The sequence below is a fragment of the Prinia subflava genome, chromosome Z (assembly GCF_021018805.1).
Source record: "Prinia subflava isolate CZ2003 ecotype Zambia chromosome Z, Cam_Psub_1.2, whole genome shotgun sequence".
Classification (NCBI taxonomy): Eukaryota; Metazoa; Chordata; class Aves; order Passeriformes; family Cisticolidae; genus Prinia; species Prinia subflava.
This window is the reverse complement of record NC_086283.1, coordinates 2,673,006-2,686,988: the sequence shown is the minus strand read 5'-3', so window position 1 is coordinate 2,686,988 and position 13,983 is coordinate 2,673,006. Positions and strand designations below refer to the sequence as shown.

The window sequence follows — 13,983 nt, the reverse complement described above, 5'->3', positions numbered from 1 at the left end:
TGGCGGACCTTTGGGGCGAATTAATTTATAAATGTGACTTCCCGCTCTCCCTCGGAGACTGTTTTCTTTGAGGGAGGACAGACGCTTCCTCGCCTGTCCCGCCGTCGTGCCAGCATCCTGGCAGCACGCCCGGGCCCCCCCGATGCGATGCGGTCGCCGCTGGCCCCCCGCGACTGCCGGGGCGGGAACCCGGAGCGCCTCAGGTCCCACCGGCGGGGAAAAGTGCACGAAGCCGCTGTGGCCCCGGGAGCCCCTCGCTGCTCTCCCTGGGGCGGGTGAATGGCTTTACCCGCACTTTTCCGCGCACTTCTACCTGGCCAGCGCGGGCGGCAGACGGGGCGGAGCTGCGAGTGGCTCCAGGCTGCGGGCACCGCGCCATCCCTTGGGCCGAGCCGCCGCCGCGCCGCACCGAGGGACGCCGGGCGGGCTGAGCGTGCCCGCCGCGCCCCCAGCAAAGCCGGCCGGTCCTCGGGGCGGGCGCTCCCCGCACGGCCCTCGCCCGGTGGGCCGGCCCGGGTGCCCGCCCCGCCCCGCCGGTAGCCTAGAAAAGCGGTGCTGGGAGCCCAGAGCTGTTCGGAGGCACTGAGGGTTTCCCCCGCCGACCATGAAGAACCCGGTGCCACAGGCGGCGTCGCTGCTGCTGGAGAAGCTGATGCTCCTCGTCCACATCCGGTCATTGCCCGCGGGCTCCGCCGGGGAAACGCCACCGCCTGCACCCGGCTACTACGACACCAGCTGCTTCAAGCGAGGAGACCTGCTGGAGGTGCCCCGCACCCTCTTCATCCACTTCGGCATTTACCTGGGCGAGAACCGCGTCGCCCATTTGATGCCCGACATCCTGCCCTCCATCACCAGCGACCGTCGGCAGATCCAGCAGGTGGTGACCAACAAGCGGCTCATCCTGGGCGTCATCGCCAGGACGGCCAGCGTCCGGGTGGACACGGTGGAGGACTTCGCCTACGGCGGCAGCATCCTGGTCAACCACATGGACCGGCTCTTCGAGGACCAGGTGCTGGGCAGCGAGGAGGCGGCCCGCCGGGCGGAGAAGCTGGTGGGCGCCACGGCCTACAGCCTCCTCTGGAACAACTGCGAGCACTTCGTCACCTACTGCCGATACGGAGCCCCCGTCAGCTTCCAGACCGACAAGGTACGGCCCGGCCAGCGACGGCGCTGCCCCTCCCCCGGCGACCCCGCTCCCCGGAGCTGGGCCGGCCGCCGCCGCGGGCCCCGGGCCCGGGTGCCGGTACCGCCCGCCGGCCCGGCCGCCGCTGACGCCGCTCCTCCCGCAGCGGGCAGTGCCGCGGGCGCGGAGCTGCTCGGGACGGCGGCGAGCCTGGCCTCAGCTGGCTTCAAGCGGCGAGGAAAGCGAAGCTGAATTAGTAGAACAATTAATACGCTTCTAAAATGCTGCGAAGCTACAGGTTCTAGCCGGAGCCACAGGCAGTACCGGGGTTGATGCCGGGGGTGATGCGGTGCCAGCCCAGCCTTTCCTTCTTCCCCTCCCTCCGTGGAACCCGTAGAGCTGGGGCAGGAACCGCTGCTCAGTCCCGAGAGAGTGGGCATCGCCAGCTCTGCAGCCAAAGCTTTCCTCTTTAATTCTCATCTTTTGCACTTGTTTGTTGTTTTGTTTTGTTTTCCAGTTCTGTGAGACTGTGAAGATGATTATTCGGGACCAGAGGAGCGTGCTCGCATCGGTGCTTGTGGGACTAGCGTCAATAGCCTGCCTAGGTGTGGCACCCTCCACCACACTCCCCACCATCTTCATTCCCTTCTTTCTGTGGATGGCTGGCTAACAGCCTTCCTAGAGGCTTCCATCCAGCATCTGTATATAGGATATATACTACTGTATTTATGAAAGCACACAATACTCACTGGCATCATGTAAAGTTTCTTAACTTTGTGCACCATTTTAAAATGCAACTTTGTCTAGAACACAGTGCACAAAGCATAGCTTACTGTGTAAGCCAAATAACAGATTTCCTGAAAATCTTGGTATATTTTAACACACCTTTAAATCGTGGAAAAAGTAGGGTTGCGATGCAGTTCTGCTCCTTGTCTTTAGCCAAAAGTTATTCTAGTGACATCCTTCATGTTCTTCAGTTTCTTAGCTGCATACCTGGGTGCCATAACTGTTAATAAAAATGGATGATGGAGTTCCACAAAGTGATGGAAATGGAGAACAAACTGCTTACCTATTCCTTTTATAGATATAGCGTATATTCAGAAATTACTGTCTCCATTCCTAAAATACTCCTTGGCGGAAATGCAAGTAAATTTACTCTCCTTTGAGAGCAAAGAAGGAAAATCAACTCTGAGCTGGGTGCTGCAGGAGTACATCTGGCCAGGCCAGTTAAAGGCCAGACCATTTCCCTTTTGGGAAATGTTCAGAAATCTGTCATTTGTATTAATTGTGTAAACACTTGCTACCTTATTGAACAACTTCTTAATTGGGTTAGTGATAAGGAAAGATGGCAATTCCTCACCAATTTCCTTGCCAGTGATAGTGGCTAATATGGCTAATATAAATGGCTACAGAGGGATTTAGGAGCTGTAGAAGATACTTGGTTGCTTTAGTGATGTACAGATGTTGAGACGTTTCCAGCATTCCAGGCCACATGGCAGGGAGGAGGAGAGACACCAATTTAGTTCTTAGCATTCCTCAGCAGTGGAACCTATATAGGTGCTGTAAAGTATCGGGGATCATTGGAGCAGTTTCTGTGGTGGCTATATTGTGATTCTGGATGTTGCCTTAAAACACTTTCTCAGTGAAAGACAGCATGTCTTCCTATACTTATCTCTCGTAAGTATTCACTTTCAGCCAGTAGCTGGTGCTAGAAATGTTTTCTTTTCAATGCTGAGGCCTTTCAGTTTTTCAAGAATTTGTTAAATTGTAAATTTGTAAAATTGCTTTTGCTATTTTTTTTCTTAGCAAGGTTTTTTATGTATGCAGAGAAATTGTTCAGCCACTGGGATGCCCTGTGTGCACACATGTGCTTATTTGTTCACATGCTGTGCTTGCCTTCATTTCTAGTTAAAGGCCAACATGATGGTGTCTTCACCAAGGACTCAGCCTCAGATTTACTTCTATTAATGGTGTGCAGTGTCCTGCCATCAGCTCTGTTGCTGAAATGGCCACTTGCCCATTTTCAGAAAGACTCCTTTTAACTGTGCTATAAACCCCCTCCTCCTTTCTCTAGACCTTACAGATGCTTGAAGTTTGGATTTTTAGAACTGAGAGTCTATTTGGCTACTCTCTAATTGTCATCTTCTGGCTGCTCCATCATAACTGACGAAGAATGCAAAGACAGGGGTGAAATTCCAGCTCATAGGAAAGAGCAGCATGACTCTTACTGCCATCAAATAAGAGGGGATTTCAGCCCAGCATTCACTACATGTTCAACTGGCAGCCCAGCTCTGAGCAGCTGGATATTAATTACTGCTGGATCCTTGTAAACAACTTCTATTCTGCTTTGAAAGACTGCAATGCTCCGTGTAACTGTTTCTTGTAAACTTTTGAAACATTTTGAAATGAAGCTGTTTTTTAATTAACATGAGCTTTTCATTGTGTATGAATTAGTAATATTTACATAAACTCCAGTGTGGTTTTTTTACTGCTGTGAATAAGGCATGAGCTGTAGTCATAACTGTAATTATGTAAATAGATTTTATTCATTTAAAACTGTCTACTGACCTCTTGAAATTGAGTACAATGCTATACCATTACTCTAAGATATCCCACTAGGGCAGTGAACAGGCCATTAACATGCAGTTACATGGTGTCTGATTACAGGTGGGCTTTTCTTTTACCCTTTATTTAATTGGGGTTTACAAGAATTCCAGTAATTCTTACAATACACATGTACAATAAACAACAGGGTCATGGCCAGTAACCGAATCACATGTGGGAGGGACTCTTGGAAGGCAGAGAAATGTTCATGCTCTAGCTTCAGTACCAAAGGACCAGTGCTCCTGTGCTGCTAACTCTGTTGAGCAAAAAGCATCCAGATTGACTAAACTGGGATTTTCATAGGTGTCTACAAAAGAAATGAAAGCAGTTCCTTGTGGGCTTTCAGATGTATTAGTAGAAAATCTTCTTTCAGCATATTAAGTTCTGAACTTACAAAATGCTATGAAATGGTCTAGAATGTCTTACTGTATCCTTTCATCAAAGACAAGTAATGATGTGGGCATAGGAGCAGAAGTTCAGCTGCATATTTAGGTATTTTTCCCACCAACTATAGGTCTAGCAAAGATCTGGAAATTTTGTTAAAATCAGGCATGAGTCAAATCAGTCATACTCTGAGAAGAAAAACAAGACTAGCAGGCATGAATTTTCATGTTCAGCTCAGCAGGTGGTGTTTGTGCTCTGAAATATTTTGGTAAATGTCAGTGTCAACTTTTTTTTCTGTAATTACTTGAGTAAAAATAAGCACTAGCAGGAGCATTACATTTCAGACTTGAGCTCAACTGATGCCATTGAAATGAAGGAGCTAGTTGTATTAAGAAGAACAGAAAACTGTGGAGCAATTCAGCTGTTGGGGAAATGTGTGTGCTTAGAAGTGAAATTGTTCATCGCTAACTGTGAGTCATGGTGATGGGGAGTGTAAATCCAGAGCCACAGCTCACATCAGTGGGGGCTGTTTTGAAAAGCTGTGTGGTTAAACCAGAATACGTCATGAAGGAGTATAACCATCACCCCATGCCACTGGAAAAGGCGAGTAGTGAAGACATCAACAAGTTTAAAGGATAGATGTTTCACTTCAGGCTTTCCAAGAAAAACAAAAATAAAATAAGTAAGGTTCAAAATACTTTTAGAAAACCCTTGTTTAAAAGAAATGAACAAAAAAGGTAAGTTACTAAATGAAGACAGTAGAACAGTGTGCTTTCTGGTTTTCCGTTTGCATTTATTTTAGCTCGGAACATAAATGATTACTCATTCTGTGGTGAAAAGTCATCTGCTGCTTGATTTCATTGCATTCTCCTGTGCTGAAGGAGAATGCTACGTATAAATACCATTTAATGAAAACAAAATCATAGTAATACTTGTTAAAGTCTGAGGGGATAGGGAAGAAGGAATTAAACTTGTGTGTGACTTGACATTGACCAGACAAGTTTGAGAATGCATATGGCAGCAACAAGAAATTAGAACTATGATCTCTAGAAATTATATATGGTGCTGTATTATTTGTTGCATGTTCTCACATTAAATAAAGCATCACATGCCACTTGGATGATACAGAACCATGTTAGACAGTCATTAACTAGCATCCCCTTTATCCACTGAAATTAAAGTTCTCAGGTGACTCGGAGCATTTCCTCATTATGCGTTGTAATAGCTTCAGGCTTGGCTCATCTGAGTACTTAACTGTCATGAATGAGCTTTCCGATGGGAAGTGAAGACAGAAGAGCTTAGTAGTTTTGAGGCTCTTTGCTGTAGTGCATTCCAGTCTCTTGTCAGCCTTACAAAAATCTTTCAGAGCATTGTGCTGGTAGAATAAACAATCTCCTCTGCTGTAGGAATGGAACAATAATAGTATTTGAAGGCTTTTTTTGGCATAATTTCTTTTAAAAAAATTATTCTGGTGTGTTCTGTGATGTAGCTTCAGTTCTGAAGTCATTTAGGATACGGCTCTGAGTGCTCAGCGATTGTGGGAGAAGGGGACAAGTGGAGAGACCTTTAGGAGGCTTAAGTCAGAATTACATTGGTAGCAGTATCACAGTTCTGTCTTTCTGTCTAGGGATTTGGAGTTTCTGTGTCTCACAGGGCAGAAAACCTTCTGTAAGACTTTCTGTAGCTTTTTTATGTATCCTCCCTTTACAAAAACCCCCTTTGTTTAGCCATGTGGCTTTGTTTCAGAAGTTGCCTTTTCTGTATTGTGTATCTATAAACTGCAAAACTGTCAGTGGCTGCTCTGGGATAGTGTGATTTGGAGCAAATCACCTGCCCAGTTCAACTACATCATAACACATCATAACACCTACAACTTGGTTCTTGGTGTGAACAAAGCAGTGGGAATGTGACAGGCAGATAATGCAGGTTTATTTTACTTGCAAGGGCAGGCATATTAAGTGTGGTGAAGGACTAGCCAGTGAATTGCAGAAGTATGAGCCTGAAGACTCAGATGCTACTTAGTTGGGTATGCAGGGCACAGTGTTGTGTCTGCCTGGAGTTTAGGAGGCTTGCAGTGGGGTTAGCACAGAGATTCAAAGGATTAACTTGCCTTCCCTTAAACTGAAGTATGGCATCAATGCCACAGGCTGTAATCTAACCTATTAAATAAAATGAGTGGTGGTTCATCTTCTGACTATATGGTGGTACACTGTGACTCGTGTGTGTAGCTGAGCTACCCCACTGTTTTACCTCTAATGGCTATATGAGTGGCCCTCCCTGGCCTGCCTTGACCCAAGGGATGCTCCATGAGAGCACCAATGGCCAGGTGCTGCAGATGGAATCCTGCAAACATGGATGACCAGGTACAAATATGCAAACCTATCTTGCGACCTTGTTTAGCTGATAAACCTGACCAGAATTTTAAGGTAGACATCCTCATTGGTTGGCCAAAACCCTGAGCCCCTTCCAGACTGAGCAGCACTTTGAATGGAAACAGCAATATCCATTTACAAAGAGTGGGAAAAATGCAATGGTTACTGCACTTATGGGGATTTGGGAGACCTGTTCCTTGAACCTTCTTCGTCCATCCTGCCGGAGTTCATGAGACTTTGGATAAGGTGGTAGAGTTGCTACCCTTCACCTCTTCTATTCTCAGTCTCATGGTTAGGACAGTGATTATTGATTTCTTTTTTTTTTTTTTAATCAAGTCAGGCAACACCTGTGACTTTGAGTTAGAAGGGCAAAATGGCGCTCTGTCTACTCTGTGTTGGAATAGGCTCTGTTTGGGATCTCCAAAGGAGGCTGTCACTTCTCATGGCCCCAGTGATTTTCAGAATGGGAAACGGATCTCTAGATGCAGTCAGAAACTGCTAAGATTGGGACATTTTTGGAAGTAACTTATACAATTTTCAGGTAGAAGTAAGAGACAGACTATTAGGTTTGGTCAGAGGTCTGCTTTTTTACTGCTCTGTTGCTTCCATTATAACAAATCCTCTTAGTTAAAGCAGATAACTTGCTGTACCTCCCAAACTATTGGCTACAGTGTCTCCTTTTTAACTCTTTTTCATTTCTCTAACCAGAACAATAACAATCTCTGATTTCTGGCTACCTCCAGGACTTGGTTAATATTGGCATAAGGTTGTAAGTTTTTTGCATTGGACATACCCAATAAATAAAAAGCATGGTTCCTCCCCAGAAGGCATTTTCTCTGCCTGTGAAACCAGAGTTCTGTGAGGCTGAAAGGCATACTATAGTATGTAGTTAAGAATACATTCAAATGAAAGGCTATGCTCTGCTAAACCTGCCAAGCCACCTTATCTTCTGTTTGTGCATAGGCTGAGACCTAACTTAGATTAGCACCCACATTCCTTGCAGTTTTGCAGAAAGCACCTGCATGTTTCAATCTAGTACTGCACTGAACAGATGGAGGGGTGGGTCTGCTATTCCTACACAGTAGGAAAAGGTTAGTAATTAGTTCAACCAAAAGTGAAGAGAGGTGGATGTGAAGATTATGAGGAGTTTCCCGCACGCCTGCTGGAAATACTAGAGTTAGATATTAAACAGAGTAACTTTTGCCATTTATATTTGCAGACTGGATTGTAGGTTGCTCCAAGTGAATATTCAGGAGAAGAGAGGCACCTGGTTTCAACCACTTCATTTAGTGTCTAAATGCTGTGATTATGCACTGTGTAAGTAGCTTGGAGCCAAAGACGACTTGGTTGCCTCCAGAACCAGAAACAGCATGGCTGTGAAAAATGGAGCAGTGCATCTAGCCCTAGGGGGAGGCGGCTGTTCAGTTCAGTACCAGCTCTGTTGCTTCTGGAGCCTGAACAGACAACATTTCATGACCCTGTCCTGTATTGCAGTCATACCTGCTCACCTGAAGCGAGAGATCTGAGTCATGCAGATACACTCAAGACTGTTTAAATTCCATCCCAAGCCTCATTTTATTCATCGGTGAGTTATACGGGTTGCAGCTCTGACAGTATCTCAGAAGTCCCTTCCAAAGTATTTCAGATTCTGGAAGAGGAACCTGAAGGTCTCACAGTTGCAAATCATCTCAGATGTGTCAAGTGTGTAAAGTTGCAATGCCCTGAAATATACACAAACGTGTAGCCTGTGATATCCACAATCATGTTACCACATCCCATTACTCATCTTTTCATCAGCCTTGGGATGTAGACAAACCTCAGCTCCTCTGGAAATCTAAATGTGTAATAAACTAGGACATGACCTTGACAAACAGGTAAAAATAACATCTCTTCATCCAGTACATCAGCCATTTATCATGGATGATGGAGTGGTAAAGACAGATGTTTGTATTCTTTTAGTTACTACTCCCAATTTCCATCAGCAAGTAGGTTTGGTCGCACTGTGTGCAAGAAAAAACCACTCCACTGTACAAGTAACTACTTTAGAATGACAATTTCATCGTGTATGGACAGACAGGGTGTAGGCTGGGAATAATGTCTTTTCAAAAACTTGCCTGGAGAAAGCAGTAATTCTGCTTGGCTGATGAACTGAAATTCCAGCAAGGAACACAGTATTTCTATTTCTGATGTCTTTGAGCAATTCCAGTAACTAATACTATTAAAGCATTGGGAACTGCACAGGCAGTAGAGCTGATGCATAGTCATGACTGTGTTTCAAAATTACAATGAGGTTTTTATGACTTGCAAAGAGATTTTTACTAGCAAGCTGAAAATATCCACCCAAACCAGTCATAGAAGTTACTTTCCCCCAGTAATCTTGTAGTTTGCATTTTCGTTTTGGGGAATCTTTGCATTAAAAGCTCTCTAACAGGCAGTACTAAATACTGCAATTAAATAGAAATCTGTGCTTTCAAAAACAATCTCTTCTTATGGGAAAGACAGTGGATTTGTTACATTAATTGTAAGCTCAGTGTGTAACTGAGCTGGAAGGGAACATGAGGTGTGAGCCAGGTATCTATTTATACAAAAACCATTTGACTCTAATTAAAAAAAATAGTAAGAGAAATTCTTTTTTAAAAAGTTGTATAATTTGGATTGCACAGTTAAAAGTTATACCATCACATCTGTAATCAAGTGGTTCTCCAGGCTTCTTTATTACAACAACATCACCAGGTTATGTTTCTTCCAGCTAAAACCAACAATAACTTTGTTACTGTCTTCATAGAGAGCAAAATTAAATATGAAATATTGCCACCAATTTCTTGACTTCTCCAAAATCTTGTACCTGTGAAAATATAATAATGATGTTCAGAAATGAACCCCAGTAATAATGAACTTTACACAGAATTATGAAAGAATCCCACATGTCAAAAACCCTGCAGGTTTTTTTTTCCTTTATAGTTTTTCAAATCTTTTCAGGCTCTCTACAAATGGTTTTGCACTGCCACCACTGTTTCTAGCAATTTTTTTGGTCTAGACAATGCATCCTTCAGGTGGCTTCTGAGATTTTTTTATGTGAACAAAGCTACTCCCATTATTATTTAGGATAACTGGACTATCAATCCAGACCTGCAGCAGGACAACCAGACACTGTTAACAACTTTACTACCTTTGAGCACCTTGAGCTTATAGCTGAGGGCCAAATTTTTACTGTAAGAGGAAAGAGGGAATAACCTTGGCAATATCTGGAAGTCAATTTAGCAAAGTCTCATTCTCCACTGATGAGCAACAGTGAAGACTTGAGGACAAGGTACAGGTGCAGATGGATTCTTGATATGTTCTCAGAAGTTTACAATTCACAAATTTCCAGCTTTAGAGCTTGCATTCGTTTCATCACACTTAATACTCTTACCCTGTGTGAACTTATCTTACTGCATTTTTAGTTTATCAGTCTGACCTATGACAGGCTCTATGGCAAGATAAATTATGATATATGAAAGAGCACTTTTTAAAAATTTGTTTTCCTTACATTAGCTGTCCCTTCCCTTTTTGTACTACAGGGAACAATGAATAATCATTTGCATTACTTTTTTTCCACTTACAGTCTTACAGCTCAGATATTCCTGATGTGAAAATCAGAGGTTTTTGCTGTTACCACAAAGTTATACTTTGGGAAACAGCTCATTTGGCACCATCCTTCTAGTATCATGGCTTCCCTCCAAAATTTACTACACATTATACTTCTTAGTCCAACAATATCATCCTGGATCTTTAGAGCTGAACACACACATCCTTCAGTTGTTACTTGGAATTTACTCATCTGTTGTACTGTCAGTTTAGGACTAATGCGAGGCTCTGTTCCTTTAAAAAACCTCAAAAAACTAGCTTACTTTGAAAACTGCTCTATCATTTTTGTGTTGAATATAGCTACAACTTTTTGTTTCCCTATAGCCTAATTCCTCAAAAGACCCTTTCTTAGAATCACCTTCCAGTTCTCTCTCTGGCAAATGCCTGGCTTTTAATATATTTTAACAAGGTGCCTTTTTTTTTTTTTTTTTTTTAATTATTTATTGTTATTATTAGTTTTTATGTAAGCAAGGTGATCCTCTGAATCTTTTTTCACCTGGATCCTTGGGGCTTCCTACATAATTAGCTTGTGCTCCTTGTCTGGATATGAGATAGACTTTTTGAAGGGTGGCACTTGTAGTATTATTAGAGAGTGTCCCAAGAAAGGTCAGGAAGATGGTGAAGGGTCTGGAGGGAAAGTCATATGAGGAGCAGCTGAGATCACTTAATTTGGCCTAGAGAAGAGAATGAAGGGAGACCTCATCTCCCTTCATTCCTGACACAATGAAGGTGTCATCTACACCTTCATTGTGACACCTTCAATGAAGGTGTCATCTACACCTTCATCTACACCCTGATCTCTCCTCTGTGGTGACCAGTGATGGGACCTGAGGCAATGGCCTGAAGCTCTGTCAGGGGAGGTTTAGACTGGATATTAGGAAGAGGCTCTTCACCCAGAGGGTGGCTGGCCACTGGAACAGACTCCCCAGCAAAGTAGTCACAGCACCAATCCTGACTGAGTTCAAGCGGCAGAGTTTGGACAATGCTCTCAGGCACAGGGTGTGACTCTTGGGGTGTCCTGTGCAGGGTCAGGAGTTGGAATCAATGATCCTTGTGAGTCCCTTCCAACTCAGAATATTCTATGATTCTATGAAGTCAGAGGTGCAGGGAGACAGACAGTGTCACCCCAGTGCCCAGTGTGGAGATGAGCGTTGTAAAATCCCAAATCGATCACCACCAACTCGACATGCTGCGAAGAGAGTTGCAGCATCTCCTGGCTGCCGGGAAAAGAGGAGTGGAGCTCCTCCAACATGTCAAAAGCCGTGGCTGACCAAGGGCCTTTTAAGATAACATACTCCCACCTAGTGGCTCTCTTAGAGTGAGGAAAATGCACAGTCTCCTGCAAATTGGGAAGTTAACTGTGGAACTCGCATTTAAAGAACGAGCAGGTCAGACATTTACTAAGTCGATATAACTGTTTAGAAATGTTGATTTTGAATTCCTGTTTCACTGCTGCAACATCTAACCAGAAATGAAAGGAACAGTTAAGATGCATTACACTGATTTTATAGTTAGTAATACAATTATTACTATACTATATAGTTGCCCACAATGTAGTTAGTGATTCTTAGTTTAGATTTTCACCACAGTTTTGGTTGTGTCACTAGTCTTCATAGGAAAGACGATATCTAGATACAGAAAAGCATTTAAAAACCATTCTGTTAGCTGTACTTAATACCATAGGAATAATCAAAGAGAAATTGCAGGATTTTATGCATGTATAAGTGACAAATATATAAAAATGTGTGTGTATATATAAATTAAAGAAACCCCCCAAATTACAGGTAACATTGCATCAAACTTTCTTAATTGTGTCTCCAAGCAGAGCACTACACCCCTAATAAAGAAAAGTACACAGAAGCACTGTAAGTTGTTCAATTACAAATGGTATTGACAGAACACAGTTTCCTGACTTAAAAGCTAGCCAGCAGCTTACCGCAACTGGACTGCAAATTAAGAAGATGTGAACTGGATACATCTACGCCTTTTAGGATTCTCAGTACAAGCAGGAATTCAAAGCCAAGTATGAGCAACCTAAAGAAAGACTGAACTCTTTCCACTTTCAAATTACTCAAAAGGTATTTTAAATATTTAAATTTAGGAAAAGTGGAATGAAATATTTTTGTCCATTGTTGCACTCAATGTAATTTATATCCAGAATTATTTAATATTCAAAAGCTAATGTGATATAAAAGTCTTCAGACTCCCTGATAAACTTCCACTTAATGTCTACATCAGATCTGGTATGACCAAAGACTTTACAGTTTAACACCTATTTGGTTTCAATGCTGAGATATGTTCTAAGATTTTCACAGAAACTACCATAAATTCAAGTATTTTTGGCAATATTTGCAGAGAAATAAAAAACTGAGCAGGACTGTGTCTGATCTTTCCAAGCCCTTTGGTGAGGACTGAGACACCAGAGGTGTGAGGAAGGAAGCCTGCTTTACGGTTCTTTGTGCTTCACATCTTTCTGTGAAGAAAACTCCCATTTCAAGCTTGTTGCAGCAGTAGCCATTTTCTTGCCAATCCTCTTAAATTCCTCCTCCACTGAAGTTAATAGGATCTATCTCTGTTTCAGAATGCTTTTGAAACATCTGCCTAAAAAGCAGACTGGAAAGCATTCTGTGATGGGGAACATCAAAAGACTGTAGGAGAGGATTTTCTGTCTCCCTTGGCCCTTCCCTCCTTCCTGTCCTTTTCTCACTTCTCTTTCCTAACATTCACCACTTCTTCCACCAACCCTTTGTGGTGTTTCTTTTTGAGAAGTTCCCTTCTGCTCCTTCCGTTTCAGGCTTAGCTATACTGCCAGAAAACTGCCATTTTGCTCAGTGAAAAAAGGCATGGCTTTGTCATGAAGGACCCAGGTTTTTAGAAAGAGCAGAAAGCAATAGTTCTGGATGTCATGAGGGGAAAAGCAAGAAAAGACATTTATACACTTTGTTAATGCACATTTTACATCACTCCACACTCAGCAATATTGGCTTAAAGTTGATTTAATTCAATTTACATCAGTGCAATTGTTGACATTTGTACTCACTGAAGACAGAACTTGCTCCAGATCCATTTTTTCATTTTTTATTGCATATCTTTTAACTTTGTGTGTTAAAATCATGTGTCATGTGTCTCAAAGTGGTTTACCAAAAAAGAAACTCTTTATTATGTTTTTTGTACAATTAATATTCTGTTCCTCCAAGTGCTCATTTCAGCAATATTAGGTCTCATAATTTTATAATTAAAAAATTATAAAAACCACCAACTTTTTAAGGCAGAAAGCTGAACGAGAACAAACCATGCTTTTCAAGAAAAAAAAAAACCTTTAGGCACTAGGATGCCTTGTTAGGAGGATCCTAATAAACAAGCATTGCAGTGCTTGATAAAGTGAAACACAAAATAAAATGGACTGATTGATTGAAATGAAGTCTTTCCCGATAGATTATTATAATTAGATTTACAATCATAATATGTCTGGGTTTTCTACAGAGACCTTTGTCTAAACTTCAAAGGATGTCTGCTTCCTTTTAAAGTATTTCTACTACCTACAGATCAAACCTGTCAGAGTCTAGAGAAATATAACATACCCTCTTTTCCTGCTGCAGGCCAAAACACCACTAATGCTTCTATTAAAGTATATTACAACTGCAGTAATAGCCCACTCCAGGAATATATATGGTGGGACCTGCTAGCATTCCAATAAAACAGAAGTTAAATATCAAGGGCTTCTGTGTTACAGCTACCTAAAACAACTTAGAAGGAAAAGCACTGTCTGGTACAGTACTATAAAACAAAATGTGTAAGAAAAAGGCCTCTTTCACATTTTCAAATCTAGCCAAAGGAATCTATGTCATAATCTTGGCAAGACGCTGTCCTCAT

At 42.7% G+C, this 13,983-nt stretch overlaps 2 protein-coding genes across 2 annotated transcripts in view; both read left to right on the top strand.

Moving 5' to 3' along the window:
- RBM46 (RNA binding motif protein 46) overlaps positions 1 to 13,983 on the top strand; it is a 33,643-nt gene that overhangs the window by 1,238 nt on the left and 18,422 nt on the right. The gene's annotated exons all lie outside the window — the stretch shown is intronic.
- On the top strand, positions 347 to 3,679 carry LRAT (lecithin retinol acyltransferase). The gene is made up of 2 exons (XM_063422736.1): positions 347 to 1,147; positions 1,641 to 3,679. The coding sequence occupies exons 1-2, from the start codon at positions 605 to 607 to the stop codon at positions 1,791 to 1,793; spliced, it is 696 nt and encodes a 231-aa protein (XP_063278806.1). The 5' UTR covers positions 347 to 604; the 3' UTR covers positions 1,794 to 3,679.

What these genes read in the sequence shown, in the direction of transcription:
- LRAT (XM_063422736.1), top strand. Translation starts at nt 605, where the DNA reads ATGAAGAACCCGGTGCCACAGGCGGCGTCGCTGCTGCTGGAGAAGCTG. An exon ending in TCAGCTTCCAGACCGACAAG is followed by an intron (nt 1,148 to 1,640) that starts GTACGGCCCGGC and finishes TTTGTTTTCCAG; the next exon opens with TTCTGTGAGACTGTGAAGAT.